General features: G+C 36.9%; 1 protein-coding gene across 6 annotated transcripts in view; it reads left to right on the forward strand.

The window, feature by feature from the left end:
- Window positions 1-21,155, forward strand: part of RBMS3 (RNA binding motif single stranded interacting protein 3) — a 1,456,421-nt gene that overhangs the window by 1,315,149 nt on the left and 120,117 nt on the right. For all 6 annotated transcript variants that reach the window (XM_074405764.1, XM_074405765.1, XM_074405763.1 and 3 more), the window contains one exon: window positions 8,051-8,097. In XM_074405764.1, coding sequence (XP_074261865.1) covers window positions 8,051-8,097 — 47 coding nt within the window. The remainder of the gene's footprint in view (window positions 1-8,050; window positions 8,098-21,155) is intronic.

The raw sequence follows: 21,155 nt of genomic DNA on the forward strand, positions 1-21,155 counted from the left end.
CCCACCTCGGCCTCCTAAAGTGCTGGGATTACAGGCATGAGCCACCACGCCCTGCCTAAACATTTCTTTAAGTGATTTATTCGTGTATTAATTCCTTTAACAAACATTTATTGAGCCTCTGCAATATTCCAAACCCTGGGCTAGAAAGAGGAGATATCAAGATGAGCAGAACCAGGAATCTAGTTGAGAAACACACATGGCAAAGCATAGTCATATTAGCTCCCATCCTGGGTTATGGGAGCAGGACAAAGGCAATACTTAATGCCACCTGGAGAAAGAGCTGGCTTTAAGATCCTCTGACATCTTGTCTGAGGCTGAAAGAATAAAATATAAATATTCCCACAGGCAGTGATGGAGAGTTTTCCAGCCAATAATCTCAAAGGCCCGGGGGTAATGCTCCAGGGCAAGGTGAGTGTATGTCTGAGTTTGGTAAAGGGTGAAGTCTACATAGAGAGGAAGAAAAAAAGATGTGGGGACTGACAGGTACAAAGGCGCTAATCACAAGATTTCTGTGGGCCAGATGTTATCTCAAGGTAGCAGGATGCTGCTGAAAGGAGCACAATGTGGTCAGATTTGCCTCTCACAAGAGCAATCCTCATAACACAATGGTATGACTGATGGATTGGAAAGAGGTTTTGAGCAAATAATGAGAAGATATTATACGAAAATATATTCAGAAACACCTGAACAAGAAATGGTGACTTGTAAGAAGCCCGTGATCATGTGTTGAACTAACTAAACTTGACGAAACGTGTCTGGAATTCAGGATAGAAACTTGAGTCTGAGACAAACATCTGGGACTCACCAGGAAATAAATAATAGTTGAAATAAGAAAGTGAATGTCACCATTGTATTGCAGTAAAGGAGAGAAAAACCTTGGATCTGAGCACTGGCATCTCCTAGGCAGTTGGGTCAAGTAACACTAAAGAAGAAATTGCTTTCTGACAGGTCAGAAAAAAAAGTAAGTGGAGAAGATCACAGAAGCCAAGGAAGAAAAATACACTGGTCAAATGATGCAAATGAATGGAATTATTATTTGGAATCAAAGTATTCCTTGGATACAGAGATTATGAAAATTAAAGAGTTTAGTGTGAGACATTTCACAGAATGGTTGGAACCTTTTATATAAGCATTAGCCCAGATTTTACTGTCTTATCTCAGGCTGCATAGACCTTGGGAATTTTCCTATTTATGATCTTATTTGTATTTCATCTTCTCTTCAAGAGAGAGCAGATAATTTCACAGTAGTCCAAGGAGCATCCCTTTAGCAGGTGAGAGAAGATAGCTACTATACATGGTTGACTGCCTCTCAACTTGCAAGAAACAAACCATTGTCCCCTGAGAGTGCCAGAGTTTTTCCCCAGGAAAATTCTACCACTTGACTCTTCTGAAGGCCAGAAGTTGATTCGCTCATATCCCCTTTCATCCAGAGAACTAATAAATTGACCTCAGTTTTGCTCTGGGCATATTTTTTTCTGAGATTAGTTTCTCCCTTAACATGAAGAAAGTTAAAAACTCTTTCTCTAGCTAAAATATTGGCTTAATGTTGGCCATCTAGTACAGTGGTCCTCATCACATTTGACATCAGGGACCGGTTTTGTAGAAGGCAATTTTTCCATTGACAGGTGTGTTGGGGAGGGGAATGGTTTCAGGATGAAACTGTCCCATCTCAGATCATCAGGCATCAGGTAGATTCTCAAAAGGAGTGCGCAATCTAGATCCTAGATCCCTGGAATGTGCAGTTCATAATAGGGTTCCCACTCTTATGAGAATTCAGTGCCCCTCTGATAGGACAGGAAGCGGATCTCAGGTGGTAATGCTCGCCCACCCACTGCTCACCTCCTGCTGTGCAGCCCAGTTGCTAACAGGCCATGGCTGGGTACTGGTCCGTGGCCCCGGGGTTGGAGATCCCCCTGATCTAGTAGGTTTCTGATCAGTGATGACTTTTATTGGTTTCTCTGAATATCTTAGACATATACACATTAGTATCACATAGAAAACCCTCAATATTTCAGCCAGTATGTAGCCATTTGAATTTCTGAATTCTTACTGCTTTCCACTACCGGAAACACTGTATCATTTCCCTGAATTTTCTTTCTTTATTATTGACCTCCTGCCCATTCTCACTTTGACCCTTCTGGTTGTAGCAATCCCATTCTGTCCTACTTCTGTATCCTACTGACCCAGCAAAGCTAAATGCACCCTGACATTTTCAAACTTACTTCTGAATCAGGCCTCTGATCTATATTACTTTCACAAATGATATGCCCTTTTTCCCTCTTAAATTAATAAGTTTAAGACAAGTCATAGAAGACGTAATATGCTTTATAAATCAAAGGATCCCCTCACCCCACATTATGAAAATATCATTATATGCAACTTTTAAAACTCCAAAGTCATGCCTGTAATTCCAGAGCAGAGTTTGAAAACAACTTGAGTAACGTGGTGAAACCCCATCTCTACAAAAACATTTAAAAATAAAATTAGCTAGGCTTAATGGTGCATACCTGTAGTTCCAGCAACATGGGAGGCTGAGGCGGGATTATTCCTAGAGCCCATGAGTTTGAAGTTACAGTGAGGTACCCTGTACTCCAGCCTGGGCAGCAGAGTGAGACCCTGTCTCTAAAACATTTAAAGTAAAAATAAAAATAAGTCAAAACAATGCATGAAAGGCAAAAAAAGTCACATATATTTTAGTTATACTATCTCAATATTTTAACATTTTGTTGAAATTCATTTTTAGTTTTAGTTCTAGTCAGAAATTTTTAAATTATTTGTTTTCAACACATATTCTGGATATAATTTTGTATCATAACTTGCTCACTAAAGGTTTCTAAGTAGAAATACTAGCAAATAAATATGAGCAAAGTTAAGTGAAATTTTACTTCAATAGCAATACCTAGGTATTTATGACTCATCATAATTTTAAGTCCCTTTTTACACATTTTAATCAACTTATTTTTTATTAAATGTTTAATTATAACCAGTGAACAGTTGTAAATATTGTTAAAATTGGCTGCATAAAATGAACATTTTAAATATGATATCCAGAAAACAATATAATATTTGTCTTTATTAGCTTCTTGAACTCAACTTGTGATAATTCAGTATACAATATTTAATACAATATTCAACATTTTCTACACATTTATTAAAGTGTTGTTTTAATTCTGATTGTAGAAGACTAGAAATCTTTATAATTATTTGTTTGTAATTTACCAAATTATGTATCAGAGCAGACCTTAGGAGAAGGAGAAACATTAGGCTAAAATATCAATGTTTCATTTGTCCATGAATTTCAGTCTATATCAGTTTCTTTCTTTCTTTCTTTCCTTTTTCTTTTTCTCTTTTTTTAGATGGAGTCTCGCTCTGTCACCAGGCTGCAGTGCAGTGGTGCAATCTCCGCTCACCACGACCTCTGCCTCCTGGGTTCAAGTGATTCTCCTGCCTCAGCCTCCCAGTTAGCTGGGACTGCAGCCACGTGCCACCATGCCTGGCTAATTTTTGCATTTTTAACAGAGACAGGGTTTCACTATGTTGGACAGGCTGTTCTCGAGCTCCTGACCTCGTGATCCGCCCACCTTGACTTCCCACAGTGCTGGGATTACAGGCATACGCCACCGTGCCCGGCAGTCTGTATCAGTTTCTATAAATTTTGCTGCTCCCAAGTTTTTGACCCCCATTTATCTTATAGTCTAAAAATACTTTCAAAAATAGTAAAAAAAAAAAAAAAAATTCAGTCAGCCCATCTTCATATTGGCTTTGTTATAGCCAATGATTCTCTGCTCCTCAGGTAAGACCAAGCAGTCTACGGAATCTTTCTAAAGTAGCAATGCCTAGTCCCTAATGTCTACTCTCTAAGTAGTATTTCCATAATTATTACATCTTGACATAACCTAATCAGTTATGAATATCAAATATCTATTCTGAGTCAACTGATTTGTCTCAATGAATTTTTTAAAAATAAAGATGCATTTGTTAAAAATCCCTATTATTCCAATATACCATTTAACATATTTTCTTCTAAAATATTTAGCTCTTACAGTAAAAATCCTGTCTGGAAGACCTGGAAATGTCCTGTTGTAGCTGAAATACTAAATCAAAACTTAACTGTTGTTGAAAAATAACAAACATGCCCCATTTTATTTTAAATAAACTACAAATGTCTCCAATATACAAATAATGGGAACCTGAAAAACTGAAAATATTTCTGAATCTAATAACTCCTTTTTGAAAGTAAGTGACATGATTAAACATCACTTTTCTACATATGTGGTGTGACATTTTCATTTTGTTCCAAGGTATTTTACGTTTTGTGTGACTCTTGAGTTTGTAAACATGCCATAATATTTGGTGATTATGTAATGATGATTTCATGGTTCTAGCTTAGTATAAAGGTAGCTCGACAGAGCAGGAAAATCGATTTTCTTTTTTCCTTTGTGGAAAGAGACAAAGGAAATTGAATGCAAAATTTCCATTAAGACCATAATAGAAATATGACTCAACGATCTGTTAGCACATGAAGTGGAAACCAGGTGTATCCAACTGTTAGTTATTGTGCCACTATATTCAGCCAATGGGTTAAGTTCAAACAACCCTTTGTTTAACCCATGCCATGTTGTTACCCGCAGTGTTCCAAATGCCTATGACCTGACACTGTCTCTTGTTGTCTCCTCTTGCCAAAGGTACTCAGAGGCAGGACTGTCCCTAGGCAAAATCGTGAAGTAGGTGAATCTTGTATTCATTCCCTACCCTTTTGCGATGACAATCTCACCTTAGATTTTCTCCACCTCCCTCTCCCAAGGTACCTACTCTAGTTACTCATTCCTCTGGATTTACCCTCTGTTTTCCAGGGAGCTTATGCTAACTCCTATTGCCCAATTACTCTTTGGGTGTATAATGTCCCTGCTCAAAACTACTCAGTAGCTCCCCAAGAGGAGCTGGGCAATCAAGATCCTCCTTCCTTACCTTTTGAGTCTTATTTTCCACTCTCCCTTCCACGTGTCCTACTGAAAATAGCTCACTTGCCTCTCCATTTTTATTTACACACTTTTTTATTTTCCATCATATTCCTTTTGCCTGAGCTGGCCTTGACCTCTCCTCTCCATCTGTGGAAATCCTACTCCTCCTTCAGGGCTCTGCTCAGCTGTACCTCCCTACATGCCTTATCTGATCACCTCCAGCCTCTCTCATCTATACCCCATCCATCCACTCATACGGCACTTAACACATATTGCTTTGTATTATAACATTTATGTATGTGTCTTGTCTCCAGGCACTGTGCTGGGCGCTTTACAAACGTAATCTCTTTTAAATTTCACAACAATCTGATGAGGTAGGTATTATTAAACCATTTAGCAGTTGAAGAAACGGAGGCTCAGATAGGTTAAATAATTTACCCAAAGTCACACTGCTACAAAGTAACAGAGCTAGAACTTGAACTCAGGTCTGTCTGATTTCAAAACATATGATTTCCACTGTATCCTACTGATGTCAATTCCTTTCCATCTTCTGAATGATAGGATGGGGAAAGAGGTCAACTTAGATTTTTTGCTTAACAAATGTGTGTGGAACAAAGCTATTTTATTGACAATTACTCTATTCCTAGCTAGACTTGATCGGTTAGCTAGAATCCATGAGAAATTCAAGTAAAATGCAAGAAAATATTTTTATCTTAAGCGACTGGAACAAATAAGCATGATAAAAAGAGAATGTTCAAGACATTTTATAATTCCAGAGGGACTAGATAGCATTGGTCTTTTTGAGTGCTATAGGAAAGTAAGTATAAGGAAAAAGAAGTAAATATGGGGTTGACTAGGGAAGGCTTCCCATAAGTCCCCAGGACTTACACAATTTGAGATAATTGGTAGACTGAAGATGTGACTATTATCCTAAATCTCTCGTGCACTAATAGTATCTCTACTAAATGTAAAGCCCGCCTGTTTTAATCTGCCTATACTGCCGCATCTTGGATAAATTAGGGGAGAGAAGCTTAGAGCTCCTAAGAGGGAAATCTAATTCCAAATAGACCGCTTTTTACAAGTGCCCTTCCCAGTACCTGAAAGCAGGGAGTTTCAACTAAGCCCTGGACAGCTCCATTCTGTGCTCTGTCTACAGCCAACTTCTAGCCAGTCATGTGGCAGAGGCTTCCTCCCTGGGAAGAATTTAAACTTAGAATCTCTGTTCATTTTGGCACCACTATCTTTTTGCCTCTCCCATGGTAAAAAACTAAAACCTTTTTTTCATTTCTGCTGTTATATTCTCTTCTCATTTCTCAGTCCCCCAGCTTTGTCATATTACCAGTTGCATGTTTCTTTAACGTGAATGAGATCCTTACATTTAAAGAGGTCATGCAGTTATCATTAAACGTGTGTTCTCAGTGCACCTCTGTTAACTTCTAACAATCATTTGAATTGTGTTTGCAAATTCCGTTTCAATTTATGTATGCTCCCTTTATACCGGTTCCATTCATATATGGCTCTACACTATTGTTCCTCATACCAATCTTCATAATAATTTAAAATTTATTATTTGTGGAAACAATGTATGTAATCTAAGCTTGAAAGCAGCAGGCTGTACTGTATATCGGGCCCCGTGTTAGAAGCTTGGGAATTTTCATGTCAATTATAAGCTAAATTTAAGGAATTCAATGAGCCCAACAAGGAAACCATCCTCAACCACAATGGAAAAATTAACTCAAACAGGAAAGGTATTTTGCTTTCTTTAAAATGTCTCTGGTTTCTTATCCTCTACAAAAGTCTTCATAGCTCTTCCACTTTATTTTCTAACTTTTTATTTTGAAGAATTTCTAGACTCATAGGCAGTTACAAAATAAATGTACAGTGAGGTCCTGTTTATCTTTCACTAAGTTTCTCTCAGTTGTTTTATTTTAAGTAGTTATATTACACAATCAAAGCCAGGACATCGACATTGGTCTAGTTCAATTTTAAATTTGAAAAAAGAAAAAAAAATCCATTCTAAATATATTGTGGGCAGTCTTAAATTCCATTCAACACTGTAAGCTTTGTAAGTATTAACCATGCTGATGGTCCTGGTAAACAAAGGATGGTATGCCCATATGGCCAAAGAGAAAGGGTCCACTTGTTGGCTATGATACTCAGGTCTAATTTAATTGGGCCACTGTCATAGCCGATGAACGGAAAGGAGCCCTATCAGAAGACTTGGGTTGAAATCTGATTCTGCCTCCAAATGTGTGACTTTGAGCAAGTCACTTGACCTTTCCAAGCTTCAATGTGTCTTCATCTATAAAACGGAGAAAATATTCCTCCTGCCTACTTCGTAGGATTGTTGTGAGGATCAAATGTGAGGATGTACATGAAGGAACAAGGTAGACTGTGAATCAGCACTCATGAAATTTATATTCTTTTCAGGAACTATGTCCAGTTATAGAAGTGTGCTTTTTCAGAGGTGGTCTTATTCCTAAAAACAAAACAAAACTACCTCCTTATTAACCATGTGGTCTAAAATTTCCATCATATGTAAATAACCTATGCTTTTTATCAATCTTATTAAGATAAGAAATAGCTATATATCAAACAAGCACTCTGGAATCATTACATACAAACCCCTTAAGCATATTATCTATTTTTAAATAAATACTTTCTAAACATTTTCTCCTTTAAGATTAAATGCATTTTAAGTAGCTTTTATTTTTATCCTAACTGCAGGATTCACTCTTACTTTTTATCATGCCATGAGATGTACAATAGGTGTTCCTGACAATAGTGTGAAATTTTAAGAATGTGAGGTTAGACAGTGGATGTTTTAAGAAATAAAAATGGAAATCATCCAAGCTGCCTTGTTTCTTAGTGTGTCTGGATATATAATATAAACTCCCAACTCACTGGTATATTCTGGTTTGTGGATAGTAAAACCGCTAGTCTTGGCAGTAAGAGTAGAGATATATATAGGAGAAAATAAACTTAAATCATGGAAAGTAATGATAAGAGTCTTTGTGTGTACTAAATATTTTGGGCACCACAATAAAAATGTTAAGATCTGTTTTCTTCCCTCTTCATCCTTTATACAGGCTGGCATGGCTTTGACCTATGACCCCACAGCTGCCATACAGAATGGGTAAGTAGGTCATATTTTCTCTATTTTGATTGTGAATAGATCTTTGAGCTCTGAATCAATACCAGAGAGAAATGTTCAAATTTGTTTTGCTTTTGTTTTACCTCCTTAAACACAAACTTTAAACCAAGCATTTTTCATTGTAATTTTTTTCTTCCTCTAAGTTATTCTAATCTTGCATTCTCACAATGCCTCTGCCCACATTAAACTCTGTTCCCCACCCCCCTCTCTGTCTCTCTCTCTTTCTCTGTCTTCAAAGAACAGGTAAAGCTAGGCTGAGAGAATAATATATCTAGAGTTGAGCTTTCAAACACTTTTTGGTGTGTACCCAGGTCAATTTATTCTTTCTTTCTGGTGATGAGAGGAATGGTAATGGAGGAAAGTCAACTTAGTAACTGAGGTGATTACATCTTCATTTCAATAGGCATCTGGAAATTCATATCCACTTACTTAGAACAAGTCATATAGCTTAAATTTCCTCCTCTGAAAAAATAAGTGTGAAACCACATGGTGTAGCATCTCTAAAATTCTGTAACTTCTAAATATCTTTCATTGAAACTTTCTTCTTCCTAATCTCTTTGCTTAGGCTGTTTGCAATTGACAATAGTAATTCTTTGGTTGGTTGCTTATTTCTTTTTACTGTCTTTTATTTGGGGAATTCTTCATGGCTTTCAGTTATCTTTCAGTCTCACTTAATCAATCATGATAAAGGCCTCATTGAAGATCAACATAGAGGGTAGAATGAATTAAACTTCATGTTCTATTTGTTCTATTTGGTCACTTGCCTCTAAGAAAAATCTGTAGGATATTGAAAGTATTTAAATAATTACCTCTTATTCTGGTATCATTCATTCAGGCAGTCATATATTCAGTCATTCAACAAACATCCAGTAATTATCCCAAGCACAATGCTATGTTCTATAGATTTAAGAAAACAATGTGTGATATGAGGCCTTTTCCTTCAAGAGGCTCACCGTCTACTTGTCCATGAAAAAGCAAACATTAATGGTAGACCAGGGTAGGAGTCTAATCCTTTGCCCTTGAGTTGATTAAAATTTCCCTCTAGAATTGAAAATTAAGGATATCTTTTCATATGTCCAATAGGCATTTACATATTTCCAATAAGGTGCTATAAACTTAGTGTGCAGAAAGAAGTGAAGACATGGAGAAGAAAGTCCTCTAGAATCATATTGTGTAGTTAGAGATAAATAACTCAAAAAGTAACAAATAAGGCATTATATATTAAGTGGTAGTGAATGAAAATAGATGTTATAATGAAAAGGAATGACATTTATTGAACACATATTCTGTGCAAAGTACCTTATATTTAAAATTTAATGGCACATGGATTCAAATGAATACATGTGATTACAATTAGAAATTTATATTGGAAATTTACACGAAGGAAAATAGAAACAATAATTCAAGGAATACCTGTATGTCCACTAATTAGATTCAATAAGTATTTTATAATATTTTACATGCATTCATATGTGTGCATGTATGTGTTGTGTATATATATGTACATATATATGTATCTCCTAACTATAGTATTATCTATCTATCTATCTATCTATGGTATATATCTATGTATCTACATGTAAAGTGTACCTAGTTGCCCAAGGCTCTATATCAGGGATTGAAGATGCAGTAGTGACCAAGACATAACTTATTTTTGCATTTATAAAGCTTAGATTGTTAAAGATAGAAATAAAATAACCTTTAACTTTTATACATAATCATATAGTCAACTATTACATTAGAATTGTGTTAAGTATTTTTAATTAGAACTATAGATACTTTTTGCCGGACCATATCAAAGTAAAATTTAAACATCGTAATATTTCTAACTTCTTACATCTTCAAAAATAAAGACATTAGTTACATGATGACAATATCATTATCACACAAAATGAAATCAGTTCTAATTTCAAAATATCATCTATTATCTAGATTATTTTTCAACTTTGTTCAGTTGCTCCAAAATGTATTTTACAGCTGGATGATTCTGAAGCAAAATCAAAAAGTCATATCAAAATACCTTATATGGATTATTTCATTTACTTAATAAGTCCCTTTTGGGTGCGTGTTAATATCCCATTTACAAATAAGAAAACGAGGCCATGTAGTCAGAGGTAGAGCAGGGAATCAAACGCCAGTCTGCAACACTAAAGGGTCTTTGTCCCAGTAGGTCAAAAGGAAGGCTCTATCTATATGGAAACGATGAGATTTGACATAGATTATCCAGAATGACTTAGTTTATCAAGGCTAGACATAGGGAAAGATGCTTATTGAGAAAGTGGACTGGCAGGACTGGAAGTGGAGTTTGTAGGAATTAACAACAAGTTTTACTGGGGTGAAAGTTTCTTGTGAAGGAGTTTTGTAAGTTTAGAAGTTTTCTTGGTACCAGATTTAGAATTTTAAGTATTTTGTTTTTACTTCATAAGGCTGGGGAGTAATTATTGTTTTTGTTTAGCAACAGAATGTTATGATATAAATAATGAAGAATATATTGGAGCAGGAAGATCCTCTCAGTAGGAGGCATCATTAAGGGGATATTTAAGTAGTCCAGTTATAAAAGTGTAAGAGTTGTTCTAGAGTGGTCAATGTGTGAATGGAAGAAAGAAACCAAAAGGAGAGACAACCTGAAGAAACTTTTCAATCATGCATTAAGCAAGTGGCCATGAAACAATCCTATGTTCAGGTTTCTCCATCAAGGGCTGGGGACATACTGGTGCATAAGACACACCCAGTCTTTATTTACTCTTCTACATTGTAGCAGGAAATCAACATTAAAAGTATTTTATGACTTATATACCATAAGCACCTAGTGGTGAAATGCAGGGTGTTATAAAGGGCATAGTCTTCCTTGAGTGGTTAAAACTTCTCTAAACAAGTGATGCCTTTAGCTGAGCTCTGATAACATTTAATGAAAACTGGATGTTATATCTGATGGCAAAAGAGAGAAACAAAAGAGGCCCTGAAGATTGAATCCTAGAAGTACTGGTGTACCATCAGCAGAAAGACAAGGAAATAAAGTGAAGAAAGATGATGATATGGCTAGGCTTTGTGTCCCAACCCAGATCTCATCTTGGATTGTAATCCTCATAATCTCGATGTGGCCAGAGAGAGAGCAGGTAGAGGTAATTGAATCATGGGGTGATTTTTCCCCATGCTGTTCTCATGTTAGTGAGTTCTCACAAGATCTGGTGGTTTTATAAGGGGCTCATCACCCTTTGCTTGGCACTCACTCCTTCCTGCTGCCTTGTGAAGAAGGTGTTTTGGTTCCCCTTCACCTTCCAGCCATGGTGAATTGTGAGTCAATTAAAACTCTTTCCTTTATAAATTACGGAGTCCCAGGCAGTTCTTTATAGCAGTATGAAAACAGACTAATATAGATGATATACTCAATTTCAAACATACCTGAATAATGTCTCACTAAGACTCACTAAGTCTCACTAAGACAAACTAAGACTCCTTAAGACAAAAAGATCAAAGTCAGTGGTAAATGTAGAACTGAAGGTAGGAAATGATAACTTCTTATGCATGACTTCAGTCAGTCATTTTCCAATGCACAATCTAAAATTCTGCAAAGACAAAATTTCCCAAATACTCACCCTCAGTTATTACAAATCTACAGGAAAAATAAATCGAGGTTTCAACTCCTAATCTGAGAAATCAAAGGTGAACTTTGGGCTGTGCAATGTTCAAGGCAGTGCAGACAGCCTAGAGCACAGTGAAAATTTCTTTTTTCCTCAATGTCTTCACCTCACATTTCAGATTGCCACCTGGACCATATTGAGAACACTGTAGGTACATCTGTTAACCTTAAATCACCTGAAATATAAAATGTCTTTATACCTTATATTAACAATGTAACACTGTATCCTTAAACTATTAGTCCATTGAAATTGGGCATATTATCTTTCTTCACTTTATTTTCTTGTCTTCCTGCTAATGGTAGCACCATTCCCTCTCTTTAGTACTTTCTGTCCACCAAATATTCCTACCCACTGTTACTAAACCTTCTCAGGGTTTGATCTTTTCTCATTTTCTTTCTTCTCTCTAGTTGTTCCCGTCTACCTCTCTTGCTTTCAGGAAAGTAGGACTCCCAAGTCTATACTTCAAGTGTGTAACTAGCTTCAGAAATGGATGACCTGTGTTTCTAGCTTATTAGGGTATTGCTACTAGATTTCTTTGTTCCAAACCGAGGTCATTATCCTCATTAATACTTTCTAATACAAACTGCACAATTTCAAACCAAATGCACATATCAAATTTTGTTTTCCTTTAAGTTCTCTCTAAAGCCATTTAGGCTATGATCTCCACTCCTCTGGACTCCTCTCTTATCCTACCTTCTTCGTAATCAAACTGGTCATTAAGATTTGTACAATCTATATCTGATGAATATCTTCAACCCAGCTCTCCCTTCTTGCCACTGGTTGAATTTATTCAATTACCATTTCCTACCTATACTAAACTTTTTAATACCTTTAATATACCTCCTTCCATAAACAATTTTCACATTCATTTTGAATGAATTTTAAGCAAATATAATTACAGAAATCACCTACCTTTCTGGTTTATAGTATAAAATGGCCTCTACTAATTACAGAAAAACACGCAAACTCCCTCAGATTGTACGAAGAGAACTTCATAATTTAGTTACTGCAACTGAACTGGACTGTGATTCTCGGAACATCTCATGCTACTTTGCACCTCTGTGTCTTGTTGAACATGGAATTCTCTCTGCTTAAGTTCTCATATGGTAAAACTCACTCCCCACGACCCCACCACCACACACACATACACATGCACACACATACTTTTTAAAAATACCATTTTCATTTCAAAAACATCATCAAATCATACCAGGCAGAGCTAGTTATACTATTGGTCACAAGAAAAACAGCTTAAGCAATGGTTAAGAGTGAAAACTTCAGAACCGTCCTACCCAGGTGTGATCCAAACTCTGTCATTTACCAGATATGTGATTATGGACCCATTGTCCATACTTTAGTTTCTTCCTCTGTGAAATAAAGATAATCATATCAGTACCTTCCCGTAAGACTTTGTAAAGATTAAAGAAAGCTGATGTGGTACACAATAAAAATCAGTGTAAATGTTGACATTAGTGTTGCACTGTGTTTGGCATTTCCATGATAGGTTTGACAATTAGGCTTTTTATTAAGTAGTTATTGACACTCATGTCTATAATAGCTCCCTGCTAGAATGTAACTCAGTGAAGATAGGCACCATGTCTTATTCATATTCATAGACTGTTCAACCCGGTATTGTGAATGCTAAATCAGAACTAGGAAATGTGACCGATGACATCTGCTTGACTCTAGCAAGTAGACATCAGGGAAGCCATCCCCCTTCCCGGTCTGTCCGTCCCCGTGTAACATCCTCACTTAATTCTCCTAAAATACTATACCTAGTTTCACCCAAAGCAGCTAAACTGCACATGAGTTTCTCTGTCCTGAGATAACAATGGAAGTTTAGAAGCCTTGGACTATCCATTGTGTTGTTGGCAAAAGGAAGATAGAAATTTTACATTCAGAAATTAAAGAAATAGGATGATTGTAGCTAAGTAATTTTATTCGAGATTTCTTTATACAAAATATTTTAAAATGGTTTTTGTCATCTTTGGTTTCATTATGTTATATGGTAACATTCTCCTAAGAAGGACACCAGTAGAACTACCATTTCTGTGCGTGTGAGATGTCACACAAATATTTTCTCAACATACTGTTTCTTGAGTTAACATTGAGACATGGCCTCTTAGAGGCGTGGAAGCTGATTTAAATAACTACTCAGCATACCAAGGAGCCTAACATGATTGTCCACAATAAAGTATATTATTCCTCATTCACATTGCTGTATTCAATTTAGCCATCAAATCTGACTTAGAGATAAGTAACCTAACAGAAAAATAAGTATTGCTGTAGAGAAGAGCCTGGTCCCATTTTACACAGAACACAGGATATCCAGGGATATAGTTGCAACTTACTCCAATCCAGTTAATATAGTCCAGCGTTGCTTAATGCTGATTCACTTGAGTTCAACAAACTTAACAATTTTTTTTCAAGTGTCTATCCATACTACAGTTTAAAATTTGAAAAAGAAAGTGTTCACATCATATGAGGAACAATGGACTTATATGCAATTCTAATATGAGATAGAATGCAGAACGATTGTGATTAAAACACAAAGTACTATAAGATAAATGTGTATATTAACTTTTGTATGTAGAAAATGTTTCTGAAGGAGTAGGCAAGAAAGCATGATGGTGATTCTCTGGGAAAGGCCAATGGAGTAGTGAGAAATAGAGTGGGAGGGAAACTTACCTTTCACTGTTTACCTTTTTATATTTCTTTTCCAAAAGAAAAATAAAGAAAATTATTTCCGTAAGACCGTGGAGGAAAGGCAGTTATGTTTTGATGAGGAATTAGGAAGGCTTCTTGACAGTGCAGTGACATGAGCTTTTTCTCTTGGAGAGGTACCACATCCTAGCTAAATGACATATTTTGTGAACCTGTGGAATCCTGTAACTGTAAACTAAACCTTAGGGCTTTTTGAGCATCTTTTAAGCAAGTATATGTCTGAGTTGTAGCTAGTAGGTTAAATTGTGTAAAGAGTTAAGTGTTCTGAATCTCATAACCTTCACATTAATACAGAAACATGAAACCAAACTAAAGACTCCCAAAGTTAGCTCGATTGTTATCTAAGGAAGAACAAACATTTCATAACTACACCACGGCGAATTGTGCTGTTTGCATTTAGGCGGTAGAAAATGTCAGTTCTGTCATCTGCCTGAATCTATCAAGTTATCACTTAAAAATTAGATCAATATCATTTCTATCTAGAGCTCTGAAGGGTAGAGTGAGGAAGTGTCTGTGTCACAACAGAAAAGTAAAAATCTTAATACTTTTTACTATAGGCTAACTTACAGGAATAAAAATGTCCATTCTCCTAGAGCTATCTGCTAAAACTCTTTCATCTGCTTTTACTATTGCCCTATTGCTTTTTTAGCAATCCAATATGAAATTCCATCCTTTACAAAGATGAGCAGGGGAAGTGGGAAATATTCCCTCCCATATTCAAAATTTCATCTTCCCTGTGCCTTTTTCATGGATAGCTGTTGTGTAAAAGCCTATTGGATTGTTTTACCTGAATAAAATATATTCTTGGGGGATATGTGAAAAAGATGTTTTCTGTAGCATTGGTTTGCTAGCTGCTTTATATGGGCATTTGATATTATGGAAGCAATATGGAAACCTTTTCTTATTACACTAGGAAAGGAATCTAATGTGAAGGATGTGTTGGTATTACAATAAAAAATGACCAATAACTTATTAATCTTGTACTATTGTGTTACCCTGAGGATACTATTCATGGTTCTAGCCCTAACAATATTGCCTGTGGACATGAAACTCAAGCCAGTGCTGTTTGTTTCAGTGTGTAAATAGGGTTTTTTTAATACAGTAAAAAAAAAAAAAAAATTCTACCCTGGGGTTATTGATATATTCATGTTATTTTTATTGTCAGTGAAATAAGATTTTACCATATTACCACTGACTGCCAAATCCCTGAAGATGACTTTTCCGCAGGCAAAATAATGTCCTATTAGTGACCTAGATTTGCATTTTCTGGATTTCTGGAGGACATTTACCTTTAATGCCAAAGAACTAAGTAATTTTTTGCATTCCTTGAGAATATTAAGTTTTTCAAAGGCTAGTTTCGACGTCTATGGATCATACTTACTTAGTCCCTTAACCACTTTGGCATTTAATATTTCATTCATGTGAAAGAAACCTCCCCAGAAGTAACTAGCTCATGTGCTTGAGGCAAGGTTTCTCAGTCTTGACACTACTAACATTCAGCACTAGACAATGCTTGTTGTAGGAGCTGTTCTACGCATTGTAGCGTGTTTACCAGCATGCCAGGCCTTTACCCACTAGATACCAGTAGCTACCCACTCTCCTCCAGTTGTGACAATAAAACATGTCTCCAGACATTGCCAAATGTCTGCTGGAGGACAAAGTCACTCGTGGCTTAGAACCACAAGATTAAGTGTAAAAGAGGCACTTGCTGGGCCGGGCACGGTGGCTCACGCCTGTAATCCCAGCTCTTTGGGAGGCCGAGGCGGGTGGATCACGAGGTTAAGAGATCGAGACCATCCTGGTCAACATGGTGAAACCCCGTCTCTACTAAAAATACAAAAAATTAGCTGCGCATGGTGGTGCATGCCTGTAATCCCAGCTACTCAGGAGGCTGAGGCAGGAGATTTGCCTGAACCCAGGAGGCGGAGGTTGTGGTAAGCCGAGATCGCGCCATTGCACTCCAGCCTGGGTAACAAGAGCGAAACTCCATCTCAAAAAAAAAAAAAAAAAAGAAAGAAAGAATGAAAAGAGGCACTTGCTATATACAAAATGCTATGTGAATCTTGGTGAAGAAGTAAACTTGTAACAGGAAAATAACGTGATAAACAAGTCATTCCCACTTTCTGTAACATTTGCAAGGCATAGTGCATATATTACCAAATGCAAAAACACAAATTCACATGTTTAGAATTATCTTATTTTGTTATTCTGCCTAGAAAGTTCCCCAACAGCATGCCGTCTGTGCTTGAAGTATTTATTTATTTATTTATTTTTAACGTGATGCCTGTGTCAAAGGGTTTTCAAACCCCGACCATGGCAGGGACTAAGAAAAAGCTAAGAGTTTGGGAAACAGCCTACAGTTTCCTCCTTGGAGTCTGGCCCTGTGTATTTTCTTTAGATGTGGTACCTCTAAGCCTCAGATGCAATAGTAGCCTCTCCTGTCACGGGCTAAGTAGGGGTTTCCTGTAAATTCATCTGGTGTATATTTGGACTTGAGAAGAGCTTATTTCAGAATACCAGAATTAGGGGATCAAGACAGTATGCTGAGTCTGTACTTCCCAGAACATTTTCATTTCTAAATGACTCTCTGACTTGAGTGGCAGTATTGGAACTCACTGGGAAGTAGGAAACGTAATTCTTGTTTGATGGATAGGATTAGAGCAGATAGAACAAAAATGCATTAAATTTGCCCCCAAGGGTTCCTTTTGCTGGTATCAGTTTACTTGGCTGGCTTTCTTTATGTTTCTGTTCTCTGTTTTCCCCATAGAATTTCCTGTAAACTTTGCCTGTCAATCCAATCTTTATTGCTTTCATTTTTAATACTCCAATTGGCGCATTTTACGAAATAGACCAGCCATGCTAAAATGTAATGTGTGGTTTGCTCTGTCTGTATAAGAAGCTGCCCTGGATTTCTACCAGAAGTTAAACCATTGCACGGCGTATGGGGAAGACTATTTGTTGAGTGGCCTTGGGTGCCTCATGTGTCATTATGAGCCCCAAATACTGTTCACTGCCTCACAAATAAGATCTGTGGAGATAAGACCCGGAAGGAATTTTCAAATGCAAACCATGAGTTTCATAGAAAAAGACTGTTTTTTCTAGTTTCTACGGCCCCTGCCTGCTTAGAAAGCAGCCATATTAGTTAAGCTTCCACTTAGCATTTAATATGTGATGCTGGACCATCTTCTCTGGGCTCTCATTCCTCAGCTCTCATTCCCTCTTTCAGGGACCCTTCTTCTATGGTCCTGCCACCTTGGCATTGATCATCCTGTATGGTAATCACTGCTGAATTCCATAAGCTGCTCGGTGTTTATTCATTCATTCAACACAGACTTATTAAGTATCTCCTATCTCCCAGGCTCTGTTCTAGGCAATGAGACAGATAGACTCTCAACCCCCTTGAAGGTGACATTCTAAAATGAGAAATAGTCAATAAATACATTGCACTGGTCAGCTCAGGCTGCCATAATAAAGTGGCTTGATTGATTTGGTGGCTTAAACAACAAAACTTTATCTTTTCACAGTTCTGAATGGTAAAATTCAAGATCAGTACAGCCAATTCTGGTAAGGGCTCTCTTCCCCTGGATTGTAAATGGCTGCTATCTTGTCTGTTTTTTGAGAAAAGATCTCACTGTTGCCCAGCTGAAGTTCAATAGGACAGTCCTGGCTCACTGCAGCCTCGACCTCTGGGACTTAAGTGATCCTCCCACTTCACCTCCCAAATAGAAGGGAATACAGACATGCATCATCATGGCCCAGCTAATTTTTGTATTTTTGTGGAGATGGGGTTCCCGTCATGTTGCTCAGTCTGGTTTCAAACTCCCGGGGCTGCTATCTTGTTATGTCCTTACATGGCCTTTCCTCAGTGTGTGCATGTGAGAGCCTGAGTGAGCTGTCTGATGTATCTTCTTAAAAGAACACTAATCCTGTTTTATTAAGGCCCCACCCTTACGTCCTCATTTAACCCCAGTTACTTCCTTAGATACCCAGTCTCCAAATACAGCCACAGTAGGGGTTAGAGCTTTAGCATGTAAATTTAGGGGGCACACAAACATTCAGTCCATAACATATGAAAAGGATTTTTTAAATTACTACTTCAGATACAGATAAGAGAATTATAGAAATAAATCAAGAGAAAGGGATAGTGAACAATTAGGGCAGGCATGGCAGTTGCTAATTTAGCTACAATCCTCTCTGAAACAGGGACAGTTGAGTGAGACCAAAAATGAAAAGAGGCAGCCTTATGAAGCTTTGGAGAAGCGAGCGTTTTAGGCAGAGAGAATTTCAAGTTCAGTGTAGAGATAAGAGCGAGAATGATATCACAGGACAGAAGAAAGTCAGTTTGGTAGAATCCTAGCTGGCTATGGAGAAAGGGTTAAGACAACAATATCAGAGAAGTAGGCAATAGCCTGATTGTGTTAGCCAGTACAAGGAGTGAACATTTTGTTCTCATTGCAATGGAAAGCCTTAGGAGAGTTTTAGGCTGATTAATACACAAATATTGTACAATTTAAGTGACTAAATAGAGAAACTCAAAGGGGTATTTTAGAGATGTATGCATCTTTGTTAGACATAGTAAATGTTCAATAATTTTTTTAAGTGGAAAGATGAATGTGACTTAAATAATAATTACCTTTTTTAAAAAATCAGGTTTATTAGATATAATTTGCATACAGCATATTCATTCTCTTTAGTGTACAGGTCTGTGATTCTGATAAACACACACAATCATGTAACCACCGTCACAATCAAGATGGAGAACAGATATCTCCCCTCCTCAGATTTCCTCATGCTCATTTGGAATCAACCCCTTCCTCCACCCCTCTATAGTTTTGCCTTTCCCCTACTGTGATATAAATGAAATTATATAGTATATACCCTTTTGAGTTTGACTTCTTCCATTTATGAAAATTTACTGTAGATTGATCATGTTGAATGTTTCAGTAGTTATTTTCCTTTTATTGCTAAGTAGTATTCCACTGTATGGATGTGCCACAGTTTGATTATTAATTCAGAGGAAGGACGTTTGGGTTGTTTCCAGTTTGGGTCAAGCATGAACAAAGCCTCTATAAATATTTGGATTAAAGTTTTTCCCTAAACAAAAGTCCTTATTTATCTTTGGTTTGTACAGAAAAGTGGGATTACTGGGCCATAGGGAATGCATATGTTTGACTTTAAAAGAACCTGCCAAGCTGTTTTCAAAAACGGGTGTAATGTTTTGTTTTTCCACTAACATTGAAGGAGAATTCCACTTTCTCTGCATCCTTGTCGGCTGTTAGTATTGTCTTTAAACAACAACAACAACTTTGCATTTTCTCTTTCTGTCATTCTGTCAGGTGTATAGTGAGTGACTTCTTTTTAAACATCACAACTATAAATTTAAGGGTCCGGTGAGTATGGATAGTAAGAATGTAATGTACAATGGGATAACTTTTTCATCTTCATTATTTTTTTAACCCAAAAGAGTATGATCTTATCAAATCATTGTTAAGAGTTAAAGGACATTTAAGACTATAATTTTAGTATATTTAAAGCAATATCTTTAATTGAAGATCTTTATAGGAATTACGCTTGAAGAATTTACTCCGTGAATTCTGACAACCTTGAATTCTAGTCCTTCCTTATTTAATGGGAGTCTCATGGGATGCTTTCTTAGAAAGATAACTCACGAAAATTTCTACTTAAAATATCAGTGATCCCTGAGGTGGGATGAAGTCTTTGTCCCCCAGATTCCAAGGTCAGTCATACTATTAAAAAAAAAAAACATAGTAATTGAGTTTTGCCAAAAGTACAATAAAGTGAAATAATTGTACCATTATTTCTTACATGCATTTTTCCAATCTCTCCTCATATCACTGACATATTCCATCTCAGGCAACCTGGCCTCATCTGTTCTGTGGCTGGCCACTCTACCCTTTCATTACCAGTAAGACACGATGATAATTTAGAATTCTGCTGAAGAATTTGAGCATTCAGTAACTCATGGACTCTACAGTATAGGCTGGGCAGAAATGGAGATTTCACTGATTTGAGAATTCCTGATCTTGTCTTGTAGCATTCTACAATTGTTCAATGAAGGGCTCTGGAGGACTAGAAAATTCAGTGCTTTTTGCAGTTTATAGGAGCATGTCATATAGGTTCAGTGTCTCTACCAGTGCCTTGGCTTAATCCAGAAAACATTCCTATTCCAACCTACATACAAATTGTCCTCTTGCGTCTCTTTGCATGGAGAAAGTGTTTTCTGCATGAGGGCATGGACCTATTCCTAACACAGAATATCAAGAACTTTCTAGGAACTGATATTCATTTCCTGACTGAAGAGACAGATGCAGTTCCTGCATTTGTAACATCAGTCACCTTTACAAAGCGTGGTGCTTTCATTTTGTCTTTCTTTCAAAGCCTTTTAAACAACACTCATGGCTTGTCTCCTCTTGGTTGGAGACAGTATTAAATTTACCTGGCATAGGAGAGATTTTGTGCAGCTAATTTCATAAGATGAGTCAAAGTCATTTCATTCAGAGCTACTTATTTCTCTTGGTAGAATCAATAATGTACATTTCCTGGACGTTTCTGTTAACAGTTGGTGGAAAAACATGCGGGTGGAAATTTGTCTTTCCCAGAGGTGCTTGGTAGCATTTGTTTGGAGGCCAGGCATGCAGCAGCTTCATGAATCTT

This window comes from Saimiri boliviensis, chromosome 9 (assembly GCF_048565385.1).
Source record: "Saimiri boliviensis isolate mSaiBol1 chromosome 9, mSaiBol1.pri, whole genome shotgun sequence".
NCBI lineage: Eukaryota > Metazoa > Chordata > Mammalia > Primates > Cebidae > Saimiri > Saimiri boliviensis.